This window comes from Lipotes vexillifer, unplaced genomic scaffold (assembly GCF_000442215.2).
Source record: "Lipotes vexillifer unplaced genomic scaffold, Lipotes_vexillifer_v1.1 scaffold440, whole genome shotgun sequence".
In the NCBI taxonomy this organism is placed as follows: Eukaryota; Metazoa; Chordata; class Mammalia; order Artiodactyla; family Lipotidae; genus Lipotes; species Lipotes vexillifer.
This window is the reverse complement of record NW_006778543.1, coordinates 1,227,577-1,253,497: the sequence shown is the minus strand read 5'-3', so window position 1 is coordinate 1,253,497 and position 25,921 is coordinate 1,227,577. Positions and strand designations below refer to the sequence as shown.

General features: G+C 42.3%; 1 protein-coding gene across 2 annotated transcripts in view; it reads left to right on the top strand.

The window, feature by feature from the left end:
- Positions 1-25,921, top strand: part of DEPTOR (DEP domain containing MTOR interacting protein) — a 145,979-nt gene that overhangs the window by 12,268 nt on the left and 107,790 nt on the right. The window contains exons 2-3 of one of the 2 annotated variants that reach the window (XM_007451665.1): positions 21,239-21,417; positions 22,436-22,559. The exons of the other annotated variant lie outside the window; for it this stretch is intronic. Coding sequence (XP_007451727.1) covers positions 21,239-21,417; positions 22,436-22,559 — 303 coding nt within the window. The remainder of the gene's footprint in view (positions 1-21,238; positions 21,418-22,435; positions 22,560-25,921) is intronic. 2 annotated transcript variants of the gene reach the window in all.

The window sequence follows — 25,921 nt, the reverse complement described above, 5'->3', positions numbered from 1 at the left end:
GTAGGGAAATTTGGTACAAAAGAGTTAGAGATGATGATAATCCTTGTAGAGGAGGGTGATCAAGGTTTGTGTTTTTATATGTGGATTGTAAAGTGAGGGACAGTTGGACAGTTCAGGCATTTACTAAACAATAATAATAGCAAAATGTCAGGTCCTGTTCTGTGAGCTTGCATGTGTATTGTTTTATTGAATTCTGATAATAATTCTGTCATCCCTATTTTTAAGTGGAAGAAACTAAGGCATGAGCAGTTTGACCAAAGTCACATAAGTAGTAAGTATGGGAGCTTGATTTTGAAGCCAGGCCTCTCAGAATTCCTACTAGGTGCAAACAACTATGGAAATAACTCTGCAAACTAGCAAGCAGTAAGGCCCATCCTTCTTGCCTTCAGGTCACAGCCTAAGCCAGGTAGAGAGGGGAAAAAGACATACTCATTTAAATAATATATGGGGGCAGTATATAAAGGGCAACATGTAGAGTGGTTTAAACAATAAAGGGGATTTCTTGGCTTATGTAATGTTAAATTTCAGAGATATGTAGACTTCACATGAGGTTTGATCAGGATTCCAGGTCAATTTCTCTTAAGTTCTCTTGATTCTACTTTTCTCTGTGCATTAACTTTGCCTTCATGAAGGCTTCTTTTGCAGTCATATGACAGCCACTAGCACCAGTTAGACTGAAAAGAGAGGACTGGCTGCCATCAACCATCTATAGCAGTCTTGAGCTTTCATGTTTTTGGATCATCTTGACTTACAGACTCAAAAGATATTAAAGCAGAACAAAGCCCTTCGCTGGTTGTCCTAGGCTTACCCATCTGCAATATTGTGGCAAGAAGGATGGTATTACCCTGACTGCCATAAGTCAAGCAGGAGCCCCCTGCCTCCTCCTTAGGGGCACAGGTAGGATCATAGCTGCTATACTCTGGTGAAGGGTTCATTGGGTGTTGCAGAGATAAGCCCAGTGTCCTCCCCAAATGATAATTTGGGCTCAATGATGAGAAACCAGTGGGAAAAAAAATTGTACAGGGTATGGTGTAATTAAGGCCAAATTTTAGGAGAAATAACTTAAATTGCAGGGGGGAAAGCTTATACAGAGAAGAAGAAAGTGCTCACAGAAAAGCCACAAAGAAGATACAATTTGGGAGCGGTTAGGAGACATTGGCATACATCCTGGACCCTAGTGCTTTCAAAGTAATTTTCCCTGTAAACTTCCCCATCATGACGATCATCTGTTCATCATCCATATGCTCCTTCCCTCACCTTTCACCCCTCACTACCCTCTGAAATGGAAGAGATGCCTCTGGTGTTCAGGGTTTGCTCAGTAATAGAAGTAAAATAGAACTCTCAACAGATGACTAAGATGGCAGGTGGCTCAGGTTCAAATTGCGAAGAATGAGTTTTGCATCACTTGGGTTTTGATGTCTTTCCAAGTAACACCTCCACCCAGAAAGACTCCCAGCCGAAGCTGTATAAAAGTTATCTCTTTGTTTAAACAAAGAGAGCCTGCTTAAGCAGGCTGCTTTAGGAATCATTAAGATACAGACTTTCTGAGGAAGTTGCAAAATGTTCTTTACTTACATAACTAAGAAAGGTCTTTCAGGTCATGTGTTTTAATATATTTTGTCAATGTTTTCCCTTCCTTCTCCAGAAATTGGAAATAGGAGCTGCCTTCGATTATCAAGAAGGCAGATTTTTCACCACTGTTAGTAAGATTTAAGCTGATATCTCAATGCACCATTGCATTGACTTTACAATAGCAACTTTGGCATTGATTTTGTACTGCATCTTACCATAAAGATAACTAATAGGAATAAATCCAAATTTATTCTTATGGTTTTATTCTTGGAGAACACTGCATGAGTTTAGCCTTTTATTCTTCAGAATGGGTGGTGTGTGTACAAATGCAATAAACCTTTTGTCCTCAAGTACTGACAAGAAACTGTGATTTAAAATTGTGATTTTTTCTTATGCCTGTGTTGGCTACAAAAGAGAGAAGCTCCAGTTAAACCCATTGAGAAGCATCCATGAAAGCTAAGAAGCTGGGCTTGGAGCCAATGCATTTGTCTACACGGTCAACATTTGCTGACTTGGCAGTAATCGGGGCTTTAAGCCAAGAAGAGCAGAGTCTGATTATTCAGGACTTTATCATAATTTACAATTATGATACCTCAAGTGGAGGTGTAGTGATTAGGGCCAGGAATTCCTTAGAAACCACAATTCCAATGCATCAGGGTTTGTCAGGCCATTTTGTTTAACAAGGGACAAAACCATTTGATTATTTAAAAGCTTAATGAACCAGAGGGAATCTCTTCAGTTGTCTTTCTGTAGCTCCACTTTGGGTGGTTATTTTGCTGCTAGATAATTTCATTTCTGAAAGGGGAACACAGAGAAGGAGAGGAAGTTGGTTTGGCTATTTGTCAGCAGTTCTGAAAGAATGTTTATTCAGGGAGGAGTTTGAACCCTGTGAGAATTGGGGGATTATCTGGACATTTTCAGTTCTTTGATGTTGTGCCTACCCAACTAACACTCCTCAGCTGACCTTCTAGCCTCTGCCAGAGAAAACTTCTAGTGGCCAGGACTCAGTCACTTCTTTATGAGCGTCTACATGTATGGGTGGTGAGGGGATAGGCCACCCTTAGCACTGCAGTCATAATTATGGAATCTAATATACATTTGGGGAAATCACTGTAGTCCTTATTGGTGGCTTATGTGAAAAAAAATTCTTTTACTGAAATGTAGCCTGGTATTCCTTAAAAGAACACCCATCTATAATAAAATATGGCAATTTGTTTTACTTTGTAGTCAAAAATGTTCTTCTTGATAGAGCATAGCAGTAGATACTAAATTATATTGCTTGGGGAATTCTGGGAGATAGGCCTTCGTGGAGATTATAGTACAATAGGTAAAAAAGAAAAAACACTTATTTAAAACCATTTGGTAGTCTATTCAGAGACGTGTTCAGAGGTTAAATTTGAGATACTCAGTGTGTCACTTAAAACTGCATTTACTGGAATGCAGATATTTCAGTATTTCACCATAAGGCCTTGAGAATCGTATCTTATCTGTGTGACCTGCTCCACCTCCCACACGAGAAGGATTATTCAAGCGAAGTAAGTGTTTTCACAGGGCAGATGTTTTCTTCTCTAAGAGCCCCTGCGTCCAGTTTGATGATTCTCCTGGAAGAGGGTCAAGGTGATTGCAGGCCTGACCCCTTTTGCCCTTTAGACTTAGGAATGGGAGGTGTCAGCAAAAGGTAACACCTTCTAAAAGGGAAGTCCAGCTCTCATTGCTGGACTTATTCTAGTGACTTAAAAGAATGGGTGCTTCTCTGGTTTGAGCCTTCCAGTACCTTGTACAGACGTACACCAGGGCATCTACAACCCTTTCCATTTTTGTCCTTCTTGTGTAGTGAGGGAGGGTGAAGGTGAATACCATGGTTTATGGTGTGGATTAAAGAACATATTTACTGGGGGCCCATCAACGCAAAGGGTCAGCAAGAGGGGATATGTGGTCCTCCATTCTCTCATTATTCCACAGAATTGGGCATAAGCATGAAGCTGCCTGACATCCAGTGTGTTTCTGTTCCACGGGAGGGACCCTGACCCCCGGCTACACAACCTTCCTATAATGCAAGCATGAGCATGGCCTTATCTCTGGGTTACAAATAATGTGAACTCAGGCGCCAAAGTGTCCGAGCTGGGAAATGCCAGATGTATCAGCACCTGGAGACCTCCGGGGCTTGTTCGAAGTCACAGCCCCTCCTGCTGGGGAAAGGCGGCCACCAATCCTAGGGGAAGCTGGGTTTGGGTGCAGTCCCTCCTGCTGGGGAAAGACCAGGCTCCCAGTCCCAGCCAGCTCTCTGCCTGTGAAGTCAAGCTGGGCCTCTAAGGTCACAAATCTCGCTGTGTCCCCCCCAGCAGCTGGCAGGTCTGTGCACTCTCGGAGGCAAGGTACGGCACCTTACTGATTCTTAGGTCCAGAACTGTGTCTAAAATCCAGGAAGAGGCATACCGTATTTCAACGCTACAAGTGCATTTTGACTTACTCTGAAGTTTTGAAACGAGGACTTTAAACTTTACCTTATTTTATAAATGAGGGTATTTAGTTCAAAGGTCAAACTAGGTTATGTCTTTTAACCTCTGGCCTTATTTTTAATACCTTAACACCAGGCTTCCTTCTGCCAAGATAGATGGATAAATCACCCCTTGGCAGTAGGTTCTAAGTTTTATAGCTATGTAATTTGTTGCGATATTCACTGGATTGGTGTTACTCTGATTTTCTTTTAGCCTTCTCAGGAAATAATAATAATTATAATAAACAGTATTTATTTATAATAAGCTTGGCACACTTACTGTATGCCAAGTAGCGTGATAAGTATTTTACATGAATTGTACCATTTAATCCTTGAGTGGGTATCATTAGTCCCATTTTAGAGATGGGCACACAAAGTCTTAGAAATTAAGAAACTTGTCCAGGGTCACAAGGCCAGCAAATAGAAGAGCTGGGCTTTGCAGCTTCACAGTGTCCTGCACAAGTCATGCTCTTAGCGTGTACACGTTGAGGATACAGCTGCGCTCAGCTCTAAGCCATTGGAGCCTGGAGGTCAGAAGCAAAGAACTCCCCAACTACTATGGACATGGAGCCTGGACTTTTAAAATTTGTCTTGTCTCTGAATATTTATTCTGTGTTGGGCAAAAATTAAACTTACATATATAATAATACTTATGTCTACATACATGAAAAAGATGAATAGCACCATTAATATATTTAAAAACTTATTAAGAGTTATTTAAAAGCTACAAAATCTTGGGTTAGTTGTGTGACTAATTGGCTATTTACACTGCTATGTATGGCTGATTACCAGGAAGCATACTGATGCGCGTGTATACATGCAGTGTGTCAGATTAACGTGTGTGTTTCACTTGAAGATAATAGTAAATACTCTTCACCTATTAGAAGTTCTGGAATGTGGGTCCAGTGGGTCATATTTTAGGTTCTAGAAGGAAACTTATTTATTGCCGCTTCTCAGCAACATGAAAGATGCATATCCTCAGACTTATGTTTTGCATGTGAGGAATAGATTAGTCAGTAGAATCTCATGCAAGAAACATTAAAAAATGTTCCAAATATTATTTTGGAGCTTTTCAAGGTATTGCTCAGCTTCTGTTTAGGGCTAGAATAAATTTTTAACTTAGTTAACTGTAGATCCGTACAATAGACTCTAATATAGAGCTTCTGACTCATTGTTCTCAAAGAGTGTACATTGAAATAACCAAATAAGGTGAAATAGCCAAATAAGCACTGGGCATTTAGTTCAAGATCCTCTTGTTTCCTTTGTAAGAATGCGTAAGGCAATCATTTTATGATTATAATTGAATTTTTCACACCAAGCCTTTAGATTTGCAGGAAAATAGGTCCTGTAGTCTAGGTGTTGATTTTAGGATTAGAAGAATGCAGAACTCTCAGGGTTGGGGAATTTTGGATTCAAAACAGAATAAGTATAAAAATTTTCTAAGCTATCAGGATATTTGAGCATGATGTTAGAATTTTCAAGTATCCTGAGAGAAGAAAGTAAAGACTTTACTTAATTAGCCATATAGAATCTTAAACCGTTTGTTTTCTAATTATTTTTTCCCCAGCATGCATGCCTGATACCTGTTGCACTGATACAGAAGATGACATTAATAATGTATACTTAACTATAGACTAATGTTCTCTGTGCAGTGTTGCCAAAAGCCCATATTCCTTTTGGTGAAAACCATGTCAAGACTACATGTTGCTGTTTTAACTGGATGTGAAATGCTGACTTTATTTTCTCCCATCTTTGTTTTTCCTTCACCCAAAACCCTCTGTCAGCCACTATAGATATAAAAACAGAGTTGTACGTATAAGGTCACATTTATTCTTTAATTTTTCCTTTTCCTGTGATGTAACGCTTTCTTCATTTTGTCCCATGTTGAGTAGCTGCTTGTGTGTGTGTATGTTTCCAGGCTTCTTCACATCACTAGACAAGAAATTACACTAGAAATTACAGTGATTACTTAGCTGGTTTGCACTTTAACCACTTACAACTCCTCTCACCCTGTTAATTCTTAATCTTGGTCTCAGGACCTAATCTAAGAACTGAATAAAGAAGGAATTACCTGCTCTTTTCATTCATTTCCATATCTCCTGTTAGTGGGAATAGTTGTCTATCAGATGGGTAAGAAGGCATGCACACATTCATTTAGACACTCAACATAAGCTTATAGAAGTTAATGCTTTAAATCTATGCAGAAATCTGTATATATTTAAATTGTTAGTCAAGAATCTCAGTTCAATAAAGTATATTCTTTCAGAGACAAGTGTTTTGTCGTCAGCAATTGGAATGGCTTTTGCTTTGTAAAACCTTTAAAACAAAATCACAACTCTGTTATGAAACAACAGCAGTTTGTACTCCCTGAATCACTGTATAGCTCAGAGAAATTTGCTATCCTATTTCAAGATCTTGCAGTCTCCATCTTCTAGGAGGTCTTAAGACCTTCCCTGGTGGTCCAGTGGTTAAGACTCCGTGCTTCCACTGCAGGGGGCGTGGGTTCGATCCCTGGTCAGGGATCGGAGATCTGGCATGCTGGGCGACACGGCCAAAAGAAAAGTCACCAGGAAATTTCTTGCCTATCTAATTAAAAATCCTTCTAGCAGCCCCCCGTGCTTCCTTAGTGAGAGTCTTAGGCATATTCTCAGAGGAACACAGTTCCTGCGGTTTCTAAGCTTGCTTCTTCAGCCTTCTCTCAAATTTGTAAGAGCCTCTGTATCCTTTCAGTAAAATCCCTTTTTGCTTAAACTAGCCAGAATTAGTTTCGGTTTCTCATAACCATCACTGACACAGAAATTAGTACCAGGAATGAGACATATGAATACTACGTGACAAAAATCACAGATACTTATTACACTCATATTTTTTAAATGCATCACTTTCTCATAGTCCACCTCTAAATTTTCTAGTTCACCGGGGAGTCAGGGGTTGTAGTCTAATACCTTGAGTATGAACACACTTCCTCACCTCCACACAATTAAAAGGAAAAAAAATTGTTTTCTTGTGTTTGTTCATTTTTTTTTTTGGCTGTGCAGCATGCGGGATCTCAGTTCCCCAATCAGGGATTGAACCCATGCCCCCTGCAGTGGAAGCGCAGAGTCCTAACCACCGGACTGCCGGGGAAGTCCCAAAAAAGAAAAAAAAAAAAAAAAAAAAGAATAAATTTCTCGTACGCATTGTGAGAGTCCCTTACGTGACAAGCACCAGGGCTAGCCTTTGAGAACAAAAGGTAAAACACAGGACCCTTGTCCTCAAGGAGCTCACAGACCAGAGATTCCAGCCAGTTAGTGCCAGAGAGAGAAATGTGGACAATTACAATGCAGCATGATAATTTCTGTGGTAGAGGGATGTCCAAGGTACAACGGGAGCCGCGGATAGAATGGCTCTGCCTCTGAAGGCCTTCCCGAGCAAGTGACAGCTGAGCTGGGTTTTGCAGGAGTTTACTCAGGAAGGAGAACAGTAAGAGGAGGAGGTGCTTTTTAGACAGTGAAAATAGCAAGAAGAAAGACTTGAATATGTGAAATGTCATAGCATGTTCAGGAAAGTCCACATAGTCCATTGGTTTTCAAATGTCTTGCTTGCCCATCCATGTCTGTGCAAACATTTTGAGCATAGATTCCCCCAGTATAAGCATATTACCTGTTATACACAGGTACTACTGTACTGACGCATTATGTATATCATAAGCACAGCCACAAAATAGAAAGTTAAAAGATCCCTTTAGGGACTTCCCTGGAGGTCCAGTGGTTAGGACTCTGTGCTTCCACTGCCGAGGGCGTGAATTAAGATCCAGCATGCCACCTGGTGCGGCCAAAACAAACAAACAAAAATCCCTTGAAAGGCGAGATAAAAGAAATATAGACATTCTGATATTTTCTAGCCGCACCCCAAAGGATGGTCTTAGGTTCCTCCTTTGTAAGCCACTGTCTAGACCCTCAGCTCCATGAGGGAGGCCAGGTCTGTCAGATTCACTGCAGTTTCTCCCATGTCTAGCACTGTTCCTTGCATTACTAGGCATCCAGCAAGTATTTGTTGGATTGAGTTGATTTTTCAGTATTGCTGGAGGGTAAGCCTAAAGTGATGAGCTGATAGGACAAATGTTCCCCAGCTTTACTGAAGGAAGACCTTTGTGGATTTTCCCAAGACCCGAAGCAGAACACCAGAGCTTTGAGTTCAAGCTCTGACTCCCACTGTTTATCTTAGGGAGGGCAAGACCCTCACAGAATTTCTCTGTGTCTCATGAGGGCATTTGCGCTGTTCAGCATGTGGCAATAATGTTCCCGCATATCACGCGGCGCTTATGGTGAGTGACTAATAAAAGTGATATTGTGAAGCACTTGGCACTGATGAAAGACCTATCAAAATGGTAAATAGCCCTTGTATAAGCAGGCAGAGAAAATGAGGGCCATTCTTCCTCCCACCATGGCTCTTATGGATAATGATAGCAACATCAAAAGCATATTTTTCTGTTTGACTTGTGAGAATAAGGGTCTATGATGTTCTAGCCACAGAACTGTCTTTTTCACATGGCAACAAACAAAACAGAAGGTCTGTCACAGGCCTTGCAATTGTTAGATGAATATAAACAAGACTTAAGGCAGTGTATGTGAACCTTTTAAAAAGCGCAATTAACATTTTATTACAGATTAGTTAAGATTACAGGGTGGGGGAGGGATAAATTAGGAGTTTGGGATTAGCAGATACAAACTACTATATATAAAATAGATGAACAACAAGGTCCTGCTGTATAGCACAGGCAACTATATTCAATATCCTGTAATAAACCATAATGGAAAAGAATATGAAAAAGAATACGTATATATAAATGTATAACTGAATCACTTCGTTGTACACCAGAAACTAACACAACATTGTAAATCAGCTATACTTCAATTTAAAAAAAAATTATATACCTGTAGGTATATATAGAATATAGATTTCATCTGCATGTTTCAGAGAAACCTAGATATACCCTTTCTTATCTTTTCCTCCCAGAGAAATTTCTTATACACATGCCTGCTGATAATGTTTTATCTTTAGTTAATCAGCCCACAAATATTTATTTATCAAGAGCCTGTGGGGCAGCTTTTGTTTGTACTGGAAAAGATATCAAGAAATAAACAGCATGGTTCCTGCCCCCAAGAAGATGACTTTTTAGGTAGAGAAATAGAACAGGAATCCATGAATAACTGGAGGGTAATTGAACAAAATATTGTGAAGAACCCTGGAGAATTAAAGCAACAATTTTAAACAGGAGGGCTCCCTGTGACCTAGAAAAGAAGGAGATGGCTTCATGGGACGTGAGGAAAGACGAGTAGGTTTTATAGAAGTGGAAGGGAAGAAGACGGAATTCCTGGCACTGGGAATGCCATGGGCAAAGACACAGAAATGGGAGCTCTTCATCCAAGGTGCCTAAGATTATTGCCTGGGTGGCTGGAATATGTGGGGAATCATTGCTAGCAATCAGATGTTGGGGAAGAAGAGCTAGTTTGGCAGGGAATGATGATGAGAGAGAATGTGTTTATGGGTAGAGGTGTGGAGGGAGGGAGGAAAGAAAAGTGGGAGCATTGAAATGATTGCAGATTTGTGTCCACCATGTTTTGTGTATGTTGAGTTTGGCGGGGGTCTGGATTCGATTTTTTCACTACATGTTTTTAACCCAGGATGTTCACCTTTCTTTTCATTCTAATGGTCACCTCCTGACCTTTAGCTCACGTATTCAAGAAATGCAGAATAAACATAATATTAAGTAAAAGTTCAACGGATCTACTACAAGATAGGACTCAAACGTAGTGATGTATTACAAAAACAAGCAGAATTTATTCTCAGCTCTGATAGCCACACTGCAAGCACATGTAAAAAAGTAATTGTACATCCAGTGTGATGCCTGGACTTCATTAGTGCAGATTCATTGTGGAAAGTTTCACTGGTTGAGTTTGGTTTGGGTAGGAGCTTCTCCTTTCTTTGTGTTAAATGTTCAGAGATTTAGAGAACTAGATAGTGTGGCCATTGCAGCAAATAAAAAATAAAGAAAAACAGGAGAAAGACTAGAGGAAGAAAGATTCTTTTTTGTGGAAAAGAGTTCTTATTGAATCAAATAGCAATCCAATCAAATCGCATTTGTCCCTTCATTATGTATTCAGTAGGAAAGTTACAAGTCTGATAAATGGAGACTGATTTGCAGGACATTGTAAGGTTTCTCAAGGAAAAAAACAGATAGTTTAACTTGTCAGACACTCGCAGGACAGATGTAATTATGATGTAAATCAGAGTCCCTGCGGAACAGACCCTACACTTAAACAGATGTGAGGGCCTCCTTTAAAAACCACTAATTCACAGAACACAAGTATCATTTGCTTCTTGGTACCTAGAGTGAGAGTTTATGTTGGCTTTGCTTCCTAGCACACAATAAGACAAGTACAGGGATGGAAAGATATTGGAAACAAATGCAGTAGCATGGTGACTTTAAATTAGGAAAGGCCTTTCCAAGCCCCTCTAGAATCTTAGTGATTTCCGAACAGTCTACTTTTGGTAGCTTTGCTACCATGCCTCGGGTATTCTGATTAATAGTGTGACTTTTTAGTTGTGGAAATGCCACTGCAGTTCAAATGACAGCTGTCAGGAGAATGTGGCTGAGAGCCGACTAGATCTTTAGGTATCTAGCTATCTTTAGAAGGTACTGTCTTTGGTTTAATGAGTGCTGTAGTTCATAAGTAGCCACAGGTGTTTGGAACCAAGTTAATATTTGAGCTTACCCTAGGGTTTGGTAGGTTTTCAGATTCTGTATATAATCATCAATGGGGTTTAAATAGCTGCCTATCCACCATAGCAAAATAGAGAGTTGAAGAGAAGATGGAGTCTTTGGGGTGCTTATAAAGTAATGGAGGACCCTTGAAAAACATAGATATGCAAATAACACTGCAGATACAACCACTAACATAACCAGCTACAGCCATGCAGAAATGTTCTTATTAATGAATGAGATTGGATATATCCTTACAAGTGTGGAGTCTTGGTAGATGAGCTATCTTAAGTTCTAGATGCAATATGTGGCTTCTCCACTTGTAAACTATTAGTGGCCAATTCTGACCACCAGAGTAAACCTTCTGCTCATCTGTAGATAGGGGTTAATCACCTCTCCCCTAACTACCTCACATGGCTGTTTGCAAAATCAAATGAGGTGAAGAGTATGGAAGTCATTTATAAGCCCTAATGTGCTAATAAGCACATGGCTTTATTATTATGTAGAACCCCATGGCGACTCAGACACAGAGAAAACTGCATATGCTAGAATTACCACCCAGAGCTTTTCTCTCACAGGCAACGTAATTCCTTCTTGGCTGTTATTGAAGGTTTTTGCTTCTCCTTTGGCCGCTCTTCTCTCTGATCCTCAAACAGTTTGAGTAACCTGGAATCCAGATAAGTGTGGGTCTAGGTTCATAAGGTTATATGTACTAAAGCCTCGTTAAATACAAAGAAACATACACCAGGTGTATTCAGCGACCACAGTGGTACACAAGTAGCCTGAAAATTTAACTGTAAGTGTATCGAGTACCTGCAAGGGTCACTATGTTAAGAAAGGGAAAATGTAAACCTATTGAATAAGCCAATACCTAGATTTCCAGGAACTTTTCTCACTAGCTGTGTCTGACTGTTGAGTCTGTGAAGATTTTCCTGAAGGTGGTATCAGGAATAGCATTTTATTATGCAGCCCTGATAAACCTCTTTTGCTTTCTTCATAGTCATAAGTGAAATACAGATTTTCAGGGTTTTTGAGTTTCTCCCAGGGTTTCCTTTTACTTGCATTCTGTTAGTCATGAAAAAAAGAATCATAATAGCAAGTGTATTAGGGGTCCCCACAGAGTGCAAAAGGTGACCTAAAGATTTGGATGGAAGTGTATTGAGTATTTATAAGGGACAGTTAACCTCCTAAGATGCTTATTTTTGAGTGGTTGGATGTTTCTCAGCAGCCCTTCATGACCTTTTTTTGTCATGAAAGTCCATGACCTTTTTTTGCCCCCTAATATTTGTGTGTGTGTGTTTGCATTACGGCACCTGTGACTCTCAGTATTCCCATTTTTTATGTCTGTGCTTTGTCACCATTTCCCCACAGCAGAGCTGCCTCTGGCCCTTGGCGTCACAGAACTTGAGTGAACGCAGGACCTTCAGATTTGCCTCCTTGTCCTTGGGGCTGCCAGGCACTGTGGCCATCTCCCCACTTTCCTCCTCTCTGGGGGTCTAGCTCCTCCGCCGAGCTGCCCGTGGACTCCTGGAGGACCCCAGCCACTGGCCTGAGCTGTACCTGCCCAGACCCGCCTGGATCCTGACAGCAGACAGACCCTGAGCTAAAGCCAGACCCCTGCTGTATACTCATTCTGTGGAGAATGGCGTGGGCTCTTCCTGAAGGAAGAATTACTTAACATTTCTTTTCCCGGGGGAACCAAACACCCACAGATGGTCCAAGTACTCCTTCATATTAATGGAAAGGCAATGGAGAAACACTTTGAAGCACTGCCCAGTAAGAGCAACCAGAGTGGGTCTGCAGCCACCAAAGGGCCCAAGACTAGAGACTCAATTTTGTACTCTGTTCTGTGGTCAAATTTCTCTCTGTCCGGCTGAAAACAAAGATGAAAGCCCAAACTCTTATACTGAGTATCATTTACCATTAGCCTTGTCCTAGACACTTCGGGAAATACGAAAGAAGGAGATAGTTCTTTCCTCATACAATTTGTACTATAGTTGGAGAGAATTAATGCAAATAAGAGTAAAGTAATACAAAATAATATATGGGTAAACATGGGCATTTGTAGAAAATATATCATAGAGGGGTCAGGAGACCACATCACATCTGGTTGGTTGCGGGAAGACATGGTGGAAGAAGGTTGAGTTACTAGACTTTATAACAGATGGATAGGAAAAGAAGCGGAGCATATACTGAAAAGGGAAGAGCGTTAAGCCTAGGGACAGAGGCAGAAAAGAAGGTGATGCATTTGCTAAAACAGAGGAAATAGAGGGAAAGGGAAACAATGTTAGATAGATTCAGTTTTAACTGAATTTGGAGTATTACGGAGACTTTGGTGTGTGTGTGTGTGCCCTATACACAGAGGACACAGCATTTTCATTTTGAAGAAACAACACCTGTTTCAGTTATAGAAACTAGTCCACTCAGAGCAGTTGTTTAAGCTATGCCTGGTATGCAGTTGGAGCTCAATACATGCATATTTGTTGAGAAATCTTTCACAAGCCCCTTAGGTGGAAGCAGCCTCCACTACAGCCACGGATGTCCCCGATAACACTTTTGAGGACTCTTGGAATATTTTTAACCCCGAAGAAACCTTTTCTATTCCCTGTGATAGACCCGCACACCCAAAGCCTGTAGCACTTGGGCAGCTTCAGCATCTGTCCTGTGAGCTGAAAATAGATGATGGTAACCCTAGACGGTGTTTGGACAGCATGCTTAGCACAGGATTTGCTCTGATATGTTCATCCTTGCTTGGAAGCCCGAAGGAAATGAAATTTGCTGTTTCGTGCTCCCTGGCCTGTGGTTTGTGGCTGATCTTTTCAGTACAAAATGTTTCCCAAATGACCTGTTCTATTTTGATCTCGTAAGCGAGGATTTACCCTGGAGGCTCTTCAGAATGTCCATAAAAAACAGAGAAGTTAGAGCTGAAAGAGAGTTTAGATAAATGTGGTTGGCTTCCTCATATTCTGGATTAGGAAATTGAGGTCCTAAGTCGTAAGGGCCCTCCTCCAGGTCACGTTTCCTAGACAGAGACTGTGTGCTCCAGTTCAGGTGGCCTGACTTCTCCCAGAGACAGCACAGCACCTGGCTTCTGTGGGTCCACCTGCGCTGGGACGAGGGTGAAGTCCGCTTTGCGAACCCAGCTTCTGCGTTGGGCATCCTTCCCCACCAGTGGGACCAGCTCTTTCCTCTTCTTCCCTCGAAATTGTGCACCTTCCTGTTTTAAAACTCCCTTCCAATCAAAATGGGAACAGAGTCAATACTGTCATTTATACTTGCTGCTTAGCTGATTACATTTCATGTGAGTGAGCTTGTTCACTTGTTCTTCGGCCAAAGACCCATCTTGAAAAAAAAAAGAAGACTTTCGGGCTTCCCTGGTGGCGCAGTGGTTGAGAGTCCACCTGCCGATGCAGGGGACACGGGTTCGTGCCCCGGTCCGGGAGGATCCCACATGCTGCGGAGCGGCTGGGCCCGTGAGCCATGGTTGCTGGGCCTGCGCTTCCAGAGCCTGTGCTCTGCAACCGGAGAGGCCACAACAGTGAGAGGCCCGCGTACCGCCAAAAAAACCAAAAACTGCTTGAAATGTCTTTTACGATCCTTTCACATAAAAGTGTACATATATAACCATACATATGGACATAATAGATTTTTGCAAGAATACATAATCAACTATTCGTACTGGACTCCTTTGAAAAGTGGGGGGGTCAAGGAAAATTTCAAACCCATCACAAAGTAATAAATACAATAGTGTAGCAAACTCCCATGCACCCATCTCCTAGCTTCAAACAAGTATCAGTTCATCACCAGTTACCCAGCTTTGGATTATACTTATTTGAAGTTTTTTAATCTACCAGGAGCATGCATTAGTTTGATAATTTGAAATTTTAATTATAAAATAAATCTAAACATGAAAAGGAAATGCAGTGTGTTAGGTTTCGTTTGTTCCTGTCTTTTTTCTCATCCTTTTAGATTAGGGGCCTTTCAAGGGTAGGTGATTTAGAGTGATTTTCTGTAAGTTCTCCGATCCTCAGGGACAGATATTGGCTGTTTCTGAACATCTGGAAGGGACAATAGCTTTGGTCTAAAGCACATCTATGTCAGTGCTGTTGCCCAAATCACAAGGCTCACACTGTCAGCCCCACTGTTCAGCATGCTGTGTTTTTTAATTAAACTGTTTACTTCAGCTGAGATTTATGACACTGTTTTTAAATGAGAATGTGTGGTTTCTGTCCCCCTTTTGTTCCCTGAGTCCTGCAACCTGCTGCAGATTTCTACCAGCTCTTTTTTTGAAAAACAATTTCTGCGTTTCTTTTCCTATGGACAGTAATTTCTTAAGGATTATTAACACCCTGCACTCAGTAGTGTTTGTTTTCCTAGGGCTGGAAGAGGAAATTATCGGATGCAATTTCAGCAGCTGGTTCGCTGACCACGAATAGAATATTACAGAATCACCTTGACTCTAAAGCCTGTGAACCAGCTGTCTGAAATGAATGATGGGAAGGTGGTTTTTGTACTTAACTTCCTTAGCCAGTGGTGTCGAAAATGTAGCTAAAACAGAGATGATTATTTTTCCCAGGGGTTCAATGTGGATCGATTTGCACTATGTTATTCAGAAGACTCTTCTGCCGTATGCACCTCAAGGCTGAGGACATGGTATATGCACTAACTGATTTTCACATCAATGAGGATCTATCCCCTACTATGTGCTAGGCACTAGAATTGCAAAGTCAGATAAGCAACTCTCCCTTAGCATCCTTCGCTTCGTCTAGTTGTAATACAGTGGGATGAATTCTTTACTAGTGGCTGTAAAATAGCCACTAGTATTTTAGAGAGCAGAGGAGTGAACGTTGTTTTCTACCTTTGGAAGGCTGAGAAAATGTTCACGAGCAGGTACCTTTTAAGCTGAAGAGCAAGTAGAATTTGGTTTTAATTATTGCAGGCAGGAGGAGGAAGCATTCTAAGCAGAGGGGTCTCTGTCTTGAGCAGGGGCATGGAGGGTGATGGAGAAGAATCCAGGACATCCAGACTATAAGACACGCTTGTGATTGGAGGTGAGAGAGGGCAAGGAAGCTTGGGAGGCGGCCTGGGGTCAAGGTGAAGGCCTCCCTAGAGCCTGGGTAGGTGAAGTTATTTTGGATCCAGGTAGTCAAGGCTTTTACAGCCACCCGAAAGGATTGGTCCTGTTCTGATTATTATTAGAGTGTATGTAGCTTGGAAGAAGAATTGGAAAACTCTAATGAACCAAGGTGCTCCAGGGTCAGGTGTCTCTTGCTGTCTCTCATTTGTGGCTTCAGGGCTCTTTCTCCTGCCCTCTGGCTTCCTGGAGCTGGCCTGCCTCGACCCCTCTCCTTCCTGGTTGCCCAGTTTCCTCAGTGTCTTGTAATACTGAGGATTTTTAACCTGTGTTCTAAAAACTCCATGTAGATGGTCTGGGGGATGTGGAGGGTATACATGGGAGAACCAGGAAACATCCTGGACCTGGGAGCCCTACCCACTTTTAGCCAGGGCACTCCACATTGCTCTGTTTTCTACATTGACTCCTAGGTAAGTTCCACTTGAAAAAAGTGTCCCAGCACAAATAGGGTCTGAAAACTTCAGCTCTAGTTTAAATCTTGGATGGAGCCATTCTGCTTGGCTTAGCTAATTACTGTCACTTGAATAGGGTAGGATCTTGTGGCCTTGGTGCCCTCATTGAACTGCTGGTGGGCGTGTGCAGGGGCCTCTGTAAGTCAAGGGCTCTTCCAGGCAGGCACCGCCCTGTGCAAAGAAAACAGGCATGGGGTGTTTGAACCCTGCCTGGTGTGGGGAAGGCTGTTTTGAATCGAAGGGGCTGTTGAGCATGGCAGACAAGGTGACTGACTGACGTGTCCAGGCAACACACCATGTTTGAAAGTATGGCTTTCAGCCCCGGTTCAGTATCTTACAGAGTCTTTCTAGAGAATGCTGTTCCATGAGAGGCTCAACTACGCAAAATTTCTGTTTTTCCACAAGACTTTGAAATATTGCCTATCCTTCTTGATGATCTCCACGCATATTAGTGTATTAAGTGTTGTGGAAATTTGTAAGCAGTAACTTGAGTTCAAATAAACGGAAATGCTTTTTTTTAAAAAAAAAAACACATATACATAGGAATTCCCTGGTGGTCCAGTGGTTAGGACTCCACGCTTTCACTGCTGAGTCCCTGGTCGAGAAACTAAGACCCCACAAGCCACATAGCACAGCCAAAACAAACAAACAAACCAACAGACCACATTTACATCCACACAACAGGGATTAAAACTTTGGAAATTGATTGCCCTAGAAGTGAAAGCATATAAATAGTTATTTTACAAAAGATGCATTCCATGATATTAGATGTTTACTAAGTTGTGGGGTGGCAACTCCCACTTTTTTAGTGAGAAGCCTCCCTACCTTTTAGAAAGGGGTGTCATTTCTCTTAGTGCCCCTGTATATTTATTTGTTCACCAAATATTTATTAAGTACCCACAGTGCTAGGCAAAACACTTGGTTATTTAGCGTATGAAAATTCTTACCTCTTTATTGGGATAGCTTTTCTGGAATATATAATTTTTAATGCTCATTTTTAGAATTCTGTGTCTCTATCAAAGAAAAACAGATGGTAGCACAGTTATTGAACATTTTTAACCCCTGGTAACATGTCTAAAAAGATCAAGTTCTGTGCTATCTCCCAGATTCAAAGTTCTTTCCCCTCTATCATATTTCTGCTCAGTTTTCTAAACATGGAAATATACCAGGTCCTTGTGGGGCTGCGGGGGTAGTGACCAATGCTTCTTCTTACTGTGCAGGGTGGGAATCAGAGGGAATCAAGTATGCTTAAGAATTAGCACCAAGCTCAGGGTTGACAGGATAGTAACTGAAAGGTTCTATTCTGTAGTAATTAAAGTTAAACATTACCTAATACATTTTTTTTGAAGTTGGAAAATTTACAGGAGCTGAAACTTGTCTCTCGGCTCATAACATATTCCTCCTCCACCAAATTATATGGTTGCTTTTTCCATATTTCAATTTCTAAATAAATTGGTCTTCATTATTCTTAGATTCCTGACAGACATCCCGTCTAAAACTTAATGTTTTGCATTCTGCCACCTTGAGCATGTTAAACAAATTACTCAGTGTCTTTGTCACTGAATTAATTAGAGGGATTCATGTGATGACTTTAGCACACCGATGTGAATGTGTTTTTTTTTTTATTAGGGCTCATTTATTTTTTATTTATAATTACAACTCTACTTTGGCATCATTTGTGGCTGTAATATTACCAGCCTCGGGGAATTGTCATGGGGGTTAATGCCAATAAAGCAGTCAAGGGCTTCCCTGGTGGCGCAGTGGTTGAGAGTCCGCCTGCCGATGCGGGGGACACGGGTTCGTGCCCCGGTCCGGGAAGATCCCACATGCCGCGGAGCGGCTGGGCCCCGTGAGCCATGGCCGCTGAGCCCGCGCGTCCGGAGCCTGTGCTCCGCAACGGCAGAGGCCACAACAGTGAGAGGCCCGCGTACCGCAAAAATAAATAAATAAATAAATAAAGCAGTCAAAACTGTTCCTGGCACATAGTAAGGGCTCAAATGCTATCTTTATTCTTGTTAATGAGCTTTGTGACTGTGTGCCGAGGTAATCAGGGTAGCTGCCGTTATCCTCATTTTACCGATGCAGACGCTGATGCTCAGAAGTTTGGTCATCTGGAATTACTGGCAGTGTCAAGATGAGAGCCAAGCCCTGTGTTCCTGACTGTTCTCATAAGTGACATTTTAGAGTTTAGTATTTCAACGTGTGAATTTGTGCAAACATTCAGGCTATAGCAGTTAAGTCAGTTCATGTGAAAACACTTAGTACACTACTGAGCATACAGCAACAACTCCATTAAAATGGTTCTTTTCTTTCTATGCAGTTTATATCTGTAAGGACTCTCATCTCTCTTCTCCTTTCCCTTCCCCCAGCTGGGCCCTTCATCCCCAGACCACTCAGGAGCCTCTTTGGCAATTGGTGGTTGTCTTAGCTCAGGCTCCCATAACCAAGTATCACTGACTGAGTGGCTTAAACAACAGAAATTTACTTTGTCACAGTTCTGGAGGATAAAAATCTGAGATCAAGGTGTTGGCAGGATTGGTTTTTCTGAGGCCTCTCTCCTTGCTTTGTAGACAGCGCTTTCCTCCTGTCTTCACATGATCTTCCTTCCACATGTCTGTGTCCTAATCTCCACTTCTTTTTTTTAAGATGTTCATTGTTTTTCTCTTTTTTTAAAGAATTTATTTATTTTATTTATTTTATTTTGGGCTGCGTTGGGTCTTCATTGCTGCACACAGGCTTTCTCTAGTTGTGGTGAGCGGGCTTCTCATTGTGGTGGCTTCTCCTGTTGTGGAGCACGGGCTGTAGGTGCACAGGCTTCAATAGTTGTGGTGCACGGGGTTAGTTGCTCCGCGGCATGTGGGATCTTCCCGGACCAGGGCTCGAACCTGTGTCCCCTGCATTGGCAGGCGGATTCTCAACCACTGCGCCACCAGGGAAGCCCAATCTCCACTTCTTATAAGGACACTACTCCTATTGGATGAGGGCCTACCCTAATGACCTCATTTTAATGTAATTACCTTTTAAAAGACCCTATCTCCAATACAGTCACATTCTGAAGTACCAAGGATTAGGGCCTCAACACATGAATTTCAGAGGAACCCAGTTCAGCCTATAACAGTGGTCTAGAAAGGAAGAGGATCTAGGCCTCAGAGTTCCAGCCCAGTATGCTCCCAACTCATAATCACAACCCTTGGGCTATCAAAACCCATTAAATTCCATTCAGTGCACTCTGTTCAAAAAACAGGCAGGGGGCTTCCCTGGTGGCACAGTGGTTGAGAGTCCGCCTGCCGATGCAGGGGACACGGGTTCGTGCCCCGGTCCGGGAAGATCCCACGTGCCACGGAGCGGCTGGGCCCGTGAGCCATGGCCGCTGGGCCTGTGCGTCCGGAGCCTGTGCTCCACAATGGGGGAGGCCACAACAGTGAGAGGCCCGCGTACCGTAAAAAAACAAAACAAAACAAAAAAAACAGGCAAGAGTAGGACCTAGTTCCTTCCTTAGGAAATGGAAGAAAGGTGGATGGGACCTGTTATGTGTCAGGTACTGTACTGTGTTGCTGGTACTTAACAGACATTATGCCCCAAATGTCAACATTGCCAAGGACAGGGTAGGCATGATTGCCTCCATTTTACAGAGGAAAAAAGAGGCATTAAGTCACTTGCCCAGGTCACATGATTACTGTGTGATTTACTCAGTCAATCCCATTTCTCAACAACATTGAGATGATGATGTAAGAAGCATAGGAGTCACATGGGTTGAATAGGAAGAAAACTTACCTCCTGTTTCACCCAATTCAGTCCTTCCTTTGAGAATTAAAAAGTAAACGTAGGGCTGATAAAAGAAAGGAAGACAAATGATAGAAACTTTTTTTTTTAGAGACAGGTTTAAGACTCTTTTGGAAAAAAATCACTGGGTTCTGAAGAGAGCCAGGGAAGACTCTGTGTCACTTACTTTTCTCCAGGATAATCTGGCAGCCTGTAAATAAGTTGTATTTGTCCAACAGCTTTTATCCATCTCTTCTGGATTCTTCAGTTATCCCTACCTCGTGAGAGGCAACATGATGTGGCAGTTGGAAAGCCAGATTCTAAAGTGAGACCATCGGGGTTCAAATCTCACTTTCACTATTTGTTAGCTGTGTGACAAGTCACCTAATCTCTCTGAGACCTCAGTTCTGTTTGCTGTTAAAAAAAAAAAAAAATGGAGATAGTAATAATGACTTCTGATGAGGTTGTTTTGAGCATTAGGTGATTTAATCTATGTAAAGAGCCTCACAAAAGGATTAGCTGTTGCCCCTAGGAAAACAAGGCCAGCAAGGGCAAGGATCTTGCCCATTTTCCTATGTATGTCTCTAATGCTTGCAAGTGCCTGATGGGCAGGTGGTAGACACTCATTCATATTTGTTACGTGACTGAATGAATTCAAATATGGTGGATCCTGAGCAGTCTGTGATGAAGAGGAAGTACCTCGTTTCAGCAAGTTTCTAGAGTCTTGTTTGTTAGTTGGTTGAAACCATAAGCCCACCGGTGGAGAGAGAGAGAGAAGGGAGTGAGACAGAGTAGGGGTGAGAAAGCTTTTCTCAGTCTCCTGAGTGACAGGAGAGGTCTAGGTTGTCTGTGGTTGGGTTTCCCTCCCCTTTGCCTGTATCATCTCTAGGTCTGTGGGTAGAATCACTTCCTGGGGCCTCTGGGCTCTGACAGTATGGCAATCACCCACTGACATAAAGGTATTTGGATGGCACTCTGATGCATCTCAGGCTTCCATTTTGTACTGTTCTCTGGGATTGGCTTAATGATAATGTGTTATCAAAATTCCTCAACTGATCGCCAAATTTTCTTTCCAGGCTCAGGCTGCATGAAGAAAAGGTTATTAAAGATAGGCGACATCATCTCAAAACCTACCCAAACTGTTTTGTTGCGAAAGAACTGATTGACTGGCTGATTGAACACAAAGAGGCTTCTGACAGAGAGACGGCAATTAAACTCATGCAGAAATTAGCAGACCGGGGCATTATTCATCACGGTGAGTGAGGTGGCGACAGTCAAGGTAACTTGAGACGAAACAAAGGACTATATCTTCTGTTTCAGATATGAACCCACCCATTTAAGAAATAGACATTTTACTTTGTCTCTTGTATACCTCTCCCCAATTACATTCCCTTCCTTCTTCCAAGACGCATTTGGCTTTATTTCCTTGGACTTCTTTATATTTTTTCCTTTCTGTAGATACATCTCTTAACAATGTAACATATCGTTTTAAATGTTTTAAGTCATCATAGAGAGGCATGTTTATTCTTTTGCAACTTGATCAATTTGCTGTTTGTGGGATTCACTCATGTTGATAGTGTATCTTGTTTGCTCATTTTCGCTGCAGTGTATGCCATCACACCTTTATCCATTCTACTCACAAACATTTAAGCTGTTTCTAAGTTTTTGCTGTTACTCTCAGTGGTTCAGTGAACATTCATGAACGTGTCTCCTTGAAATCTCTAATCCTGGCCAAGACCTTCGCATGCTGTTATTCTCTTGGGCTGGAATGCCCTCTGTCTGCATTTCTGCTTGTTTTCTACTCATTCTTCAGGTCTCCACTAACATTCAAACTCTTCAGAGACGTGTACCTTCCCCAAAGCTGGGGTACTGGGTGCTCCTCTGGGCTCCCACTGAATATCTCCTCAGCTCTTTCATAGCCTGATCACGCCATATTTTAATGACATGTCGACATTTCTTTTAATCTCGCTAGATTTCATATTCTTTGAGGCTGATGCCTACCCCAATATCATGCTCAAGAAGAGTTTGTAGAAAGAATGATGAATTGAATTTTGTGACTCTTTTAACAGATGATGATGATGATGATGATAGCTAATAAAACTGAGCACTTTTCTGTGCCAGGTACTGTGCTAAATAGTTTACTGTGTATTAAATCGTAATGTGCTTGAGAAATTAGGTAATAAAACAAATCTTAATTAGCATCCTCCTTCATTTGAGTAATTAAATAAGAGGTTTATTTTCTTATTTGCCTCTCTGTGTATGTTGCCTTTCAGTGTGTGATGAGCATAAGGAATTCAAGGATGTCAAACTCTTCTATCGCTTTAGAAAGGATGATGGCACCTTCCCATTGGACAACGAAGTGAAGGCCTTCGTGAGAGGACAGAGGCTGTATGAGAAGTATGTTCTGTAATCTTGTAGTGAGAAGCAGGGCTATTTCAGTCTTTTGTCATTTTGACTTCAGCCTGGCCCTTCCATGTGGAATGGTTACATAACTGTTCCTTTTTTTTTTTTTTTTTTTGTGGTACGCGGGCCTCTCACTGCCGTGGCCTTTCCCATTGCGGTGCACGGGCTCCGGACGCACAGGCTCAGCGGCCATAGCTCACGGGCCCAGCCGCTCCGCGGCACGTGGGATCTTTCCAGACCAGGGCACAAACCCATGTCCCCTGCATCGGCAGGCGGACTCTCAACCACTGCGCCACCAGGGAAGCCCATAACTGTTCCTTTTAATATGAGAAAACTCGATCATTCACTTGCTTTTCTCTTTACCAGAAATTAAGTTGATTTCATAAGATTCTTAATAAAGAATTTATTTAAATAGCACTTTCTACATTTAAGTCGATTTAACAAAACTCCAGAAGTGAAAACAGAAGGTCGGCACTTAATGTTTGCCATCAAGTGATGCAGTTGCCAGTTCTCTATTAAGTATTTTAAGTATCTTCTAGTATATAACTTAGAAGTTTAGTCTTTTAAATGGCTAGAGAAGCTGTGTCAAGTACAGGGGAAGTTCAAGTTCAGGTCAAGAGATGAATAGTGAGAGAACTTCAGATAGCAGGGTGGTGGAAGAGGAATAATCTCTCAGCTCTTTGTAACAGATGAATATACTGTGGCCCGGGAGTATTTGGTTGGGGGACATGGAATCTCCCAGTTGGTTTGTCTCTGAGCTGATCTGCTGTTTCCGTGGTCCCTTTCTCACCCTACCTTCCTTGTTTTTTTCAGGGCAACCATTCGAGAAAAGAGTGCAGGTGCAGTGGCACCCTTTCCTTAACTCTGACTGCCTTTCAAAACATGTATTTATAACATAAAAGAGCCCACTCTATAAGTGGGATGGTGCATGAGGGAGCTGCATCTGGGTGGTCAGATTAAGTAGCAGATGGTTAAGAGCCAGACAGGGTTTGAGTTCTAGCCCTGTTACCTTACCTTTGTAAACCTCAGTGTCCTCTTTTATGACACGGGAGTGGGTGATAGCACCTCCCTCCTAGGTAGTTAGCGCTGTCCTGGGAATTAAAAGAATACATTGTGTCAAGTACTTAAATAATTGGTTCAGTAACTCTGCTATGTTGTCAGACCCCATGGAGGATAGCCATTGCAGATATTAACATGACACTGATGATGATTCTTGATTCTGTCTGTCCTGTGTTCTACCTCTGTCCCAGTTCTGTTCACTTCGGTTTCTGGAGCTGGCATTGGCCAACCAATTAATGCCCAATATGTACCAGTTCTCCCAGTTCTCTTATTCCTTGCTTTCTATATCAAAGTACAGAAAATCCCTCATCTCCCTGACTCACATGAATTTGAATGGAAGGGATCCATCAACACCTCCATTTGTTTGCTTGAGTGTGTATATATGTTTTGTCGCTGCTTTCATTTACTTTCTTAGTTCCTTTTGGAAAATTCTCGCTGATGTTAAGTATTTAGATTACCCTGATGGTCTCTTCAAACTATAAGAATTTATGTTGTCAAAAACATACATGTCATTTCCATGGAAGGAAGCCAGGGGACCCTGTAATACTCTTCCCTAGCTACACATTATCTCTTGGGATCTGGGTAACCACTTTATGGGAGCAGGGATTAGCAATAATTGAAACGTCTGATAGAGAACTATTCTTTTTTTTTTTTTAAAGATTTTTTGATGTGGACCATTTTTAAAGTCTTTATTGAATTTGTTACAATATTGCTTCGTTTCTTGTTTTGGTTTTTGGGCCCCAGGGCATGTGGGATCTTAGCTCCCCGACCAGGGATCGAACCCACACCCCCTTGCATTGCAAGGCAAAGTCTTAACCACTAGACCGTCAGGGAAGTCCCTAGAGAACTATTCTTACTAATGGGATGAATATGATAAGAAAAGTTGAAAAAAGTTGTTCATACCCTCTAGAAAATACTTACTCCAGCCCTACCTTCTGTTGCTTCTCCCCTTACATCCTATGTGCCATTCACACTAAACTGTGTCTCTAGACCATCCAAGTCTCCTCTCTGCCTTCAGGGCATTTATTAATTCATTAATTATTCGACAAATATTTATTGAGCCCTTACCACCTGCCAGGCACAGTTATAGTTATATACTGGAAATGTGCCCTGGACCAAAGATAGACAAAACCTCTGCCCTCATGGACCTTGGGTCTTCGTTGCTGTGCGTGGGCTTTCTCTAGTTGCGACGAGCAGGGCCTACTCTTTGTTGTGGGGCGTGGGCTTCTTTTCACTGTGGCGCGCGGGCTTCTCTTCATTGTGGTGGCTTCTGTTGTTGCGGAGCATGGGCTCTAGGTACACAGGCTTCAGTAGTTGCAGCATGTAGCCTTCGTAGTTGTAGCACACGGGCTTAGTTGCTGTGCGGCATGTGGGATCTTCCCAGACCAGGGATCGAACCCATGTCCCCTGCATTGGCAAGCGGATTCTTTTTTTTTTTGAGGTACGTGGGCCTCTCACTGCTGTGGCCTCTCCCACTGTGGAGCACAGGCTCCAGACACGTAGGCTCAGCAGCCATGGCTTACGGGCCCAGCCGCTCCACGGCATGTGGGATACTCCCAGACTGGGGCACGAACCCGTGTCCCCTGCATCGGCAGGCGGACTTTCAACCACTGCACCACCAGGGAAGCCCGGCAGGCGGATTCTTAACCACTGTGCCACCAGGGAAGTCCTTGCATTCTAGTTGAAGAGGCAGACATTAAGAGGAATGTAGTTTAGTATGGGTGATTTTCAGTATAGAAGGAGAAATAGACTCACTGAGGGTGACGAGGTATTTTAGACTGGGGGACAGGGAAGACGTCCCTGAAGAGGTGGCATTTGAATAAAGTGAGCCTTGTGTGTATCTGGCGGAATAGCATCCAAGGCAGAGGACACAGCAAGGGTAAAAGCTTCGGGTGGGAATATGCTCTATGTAGTTTAGGACAGCAAGGAGGCCAATGTGTCCAGAGAGCCGGAAGTAAGGGGGAGAGTAGGAGATAAGCTGGGACCAAATCGTGAAGGGCCCTTACCGCCATGATATCAAAAATGTTATTTTAAGTGTGATGGGAGGCCATCAGACAGTAAGGAGTGGTAAAGTGGTGATCTGATGTACATTTTGCATATGCTGTTCCCTCTGTCTAGAAGACTCTTCATGCCACGCTCAGCCCTTTCTCTAGTTCACTCTGACTCTTCCTGGCTTCGTGTTCAATATCACCTTTTCTGAGAATCCTTCCGCGTCCCCTTAAGACTGAGTTAGGTGCTGCTACTGTGTGTTTACCCATGAAAGAACTGTGTTAAACTTTCATCTCATTTTGTTTACG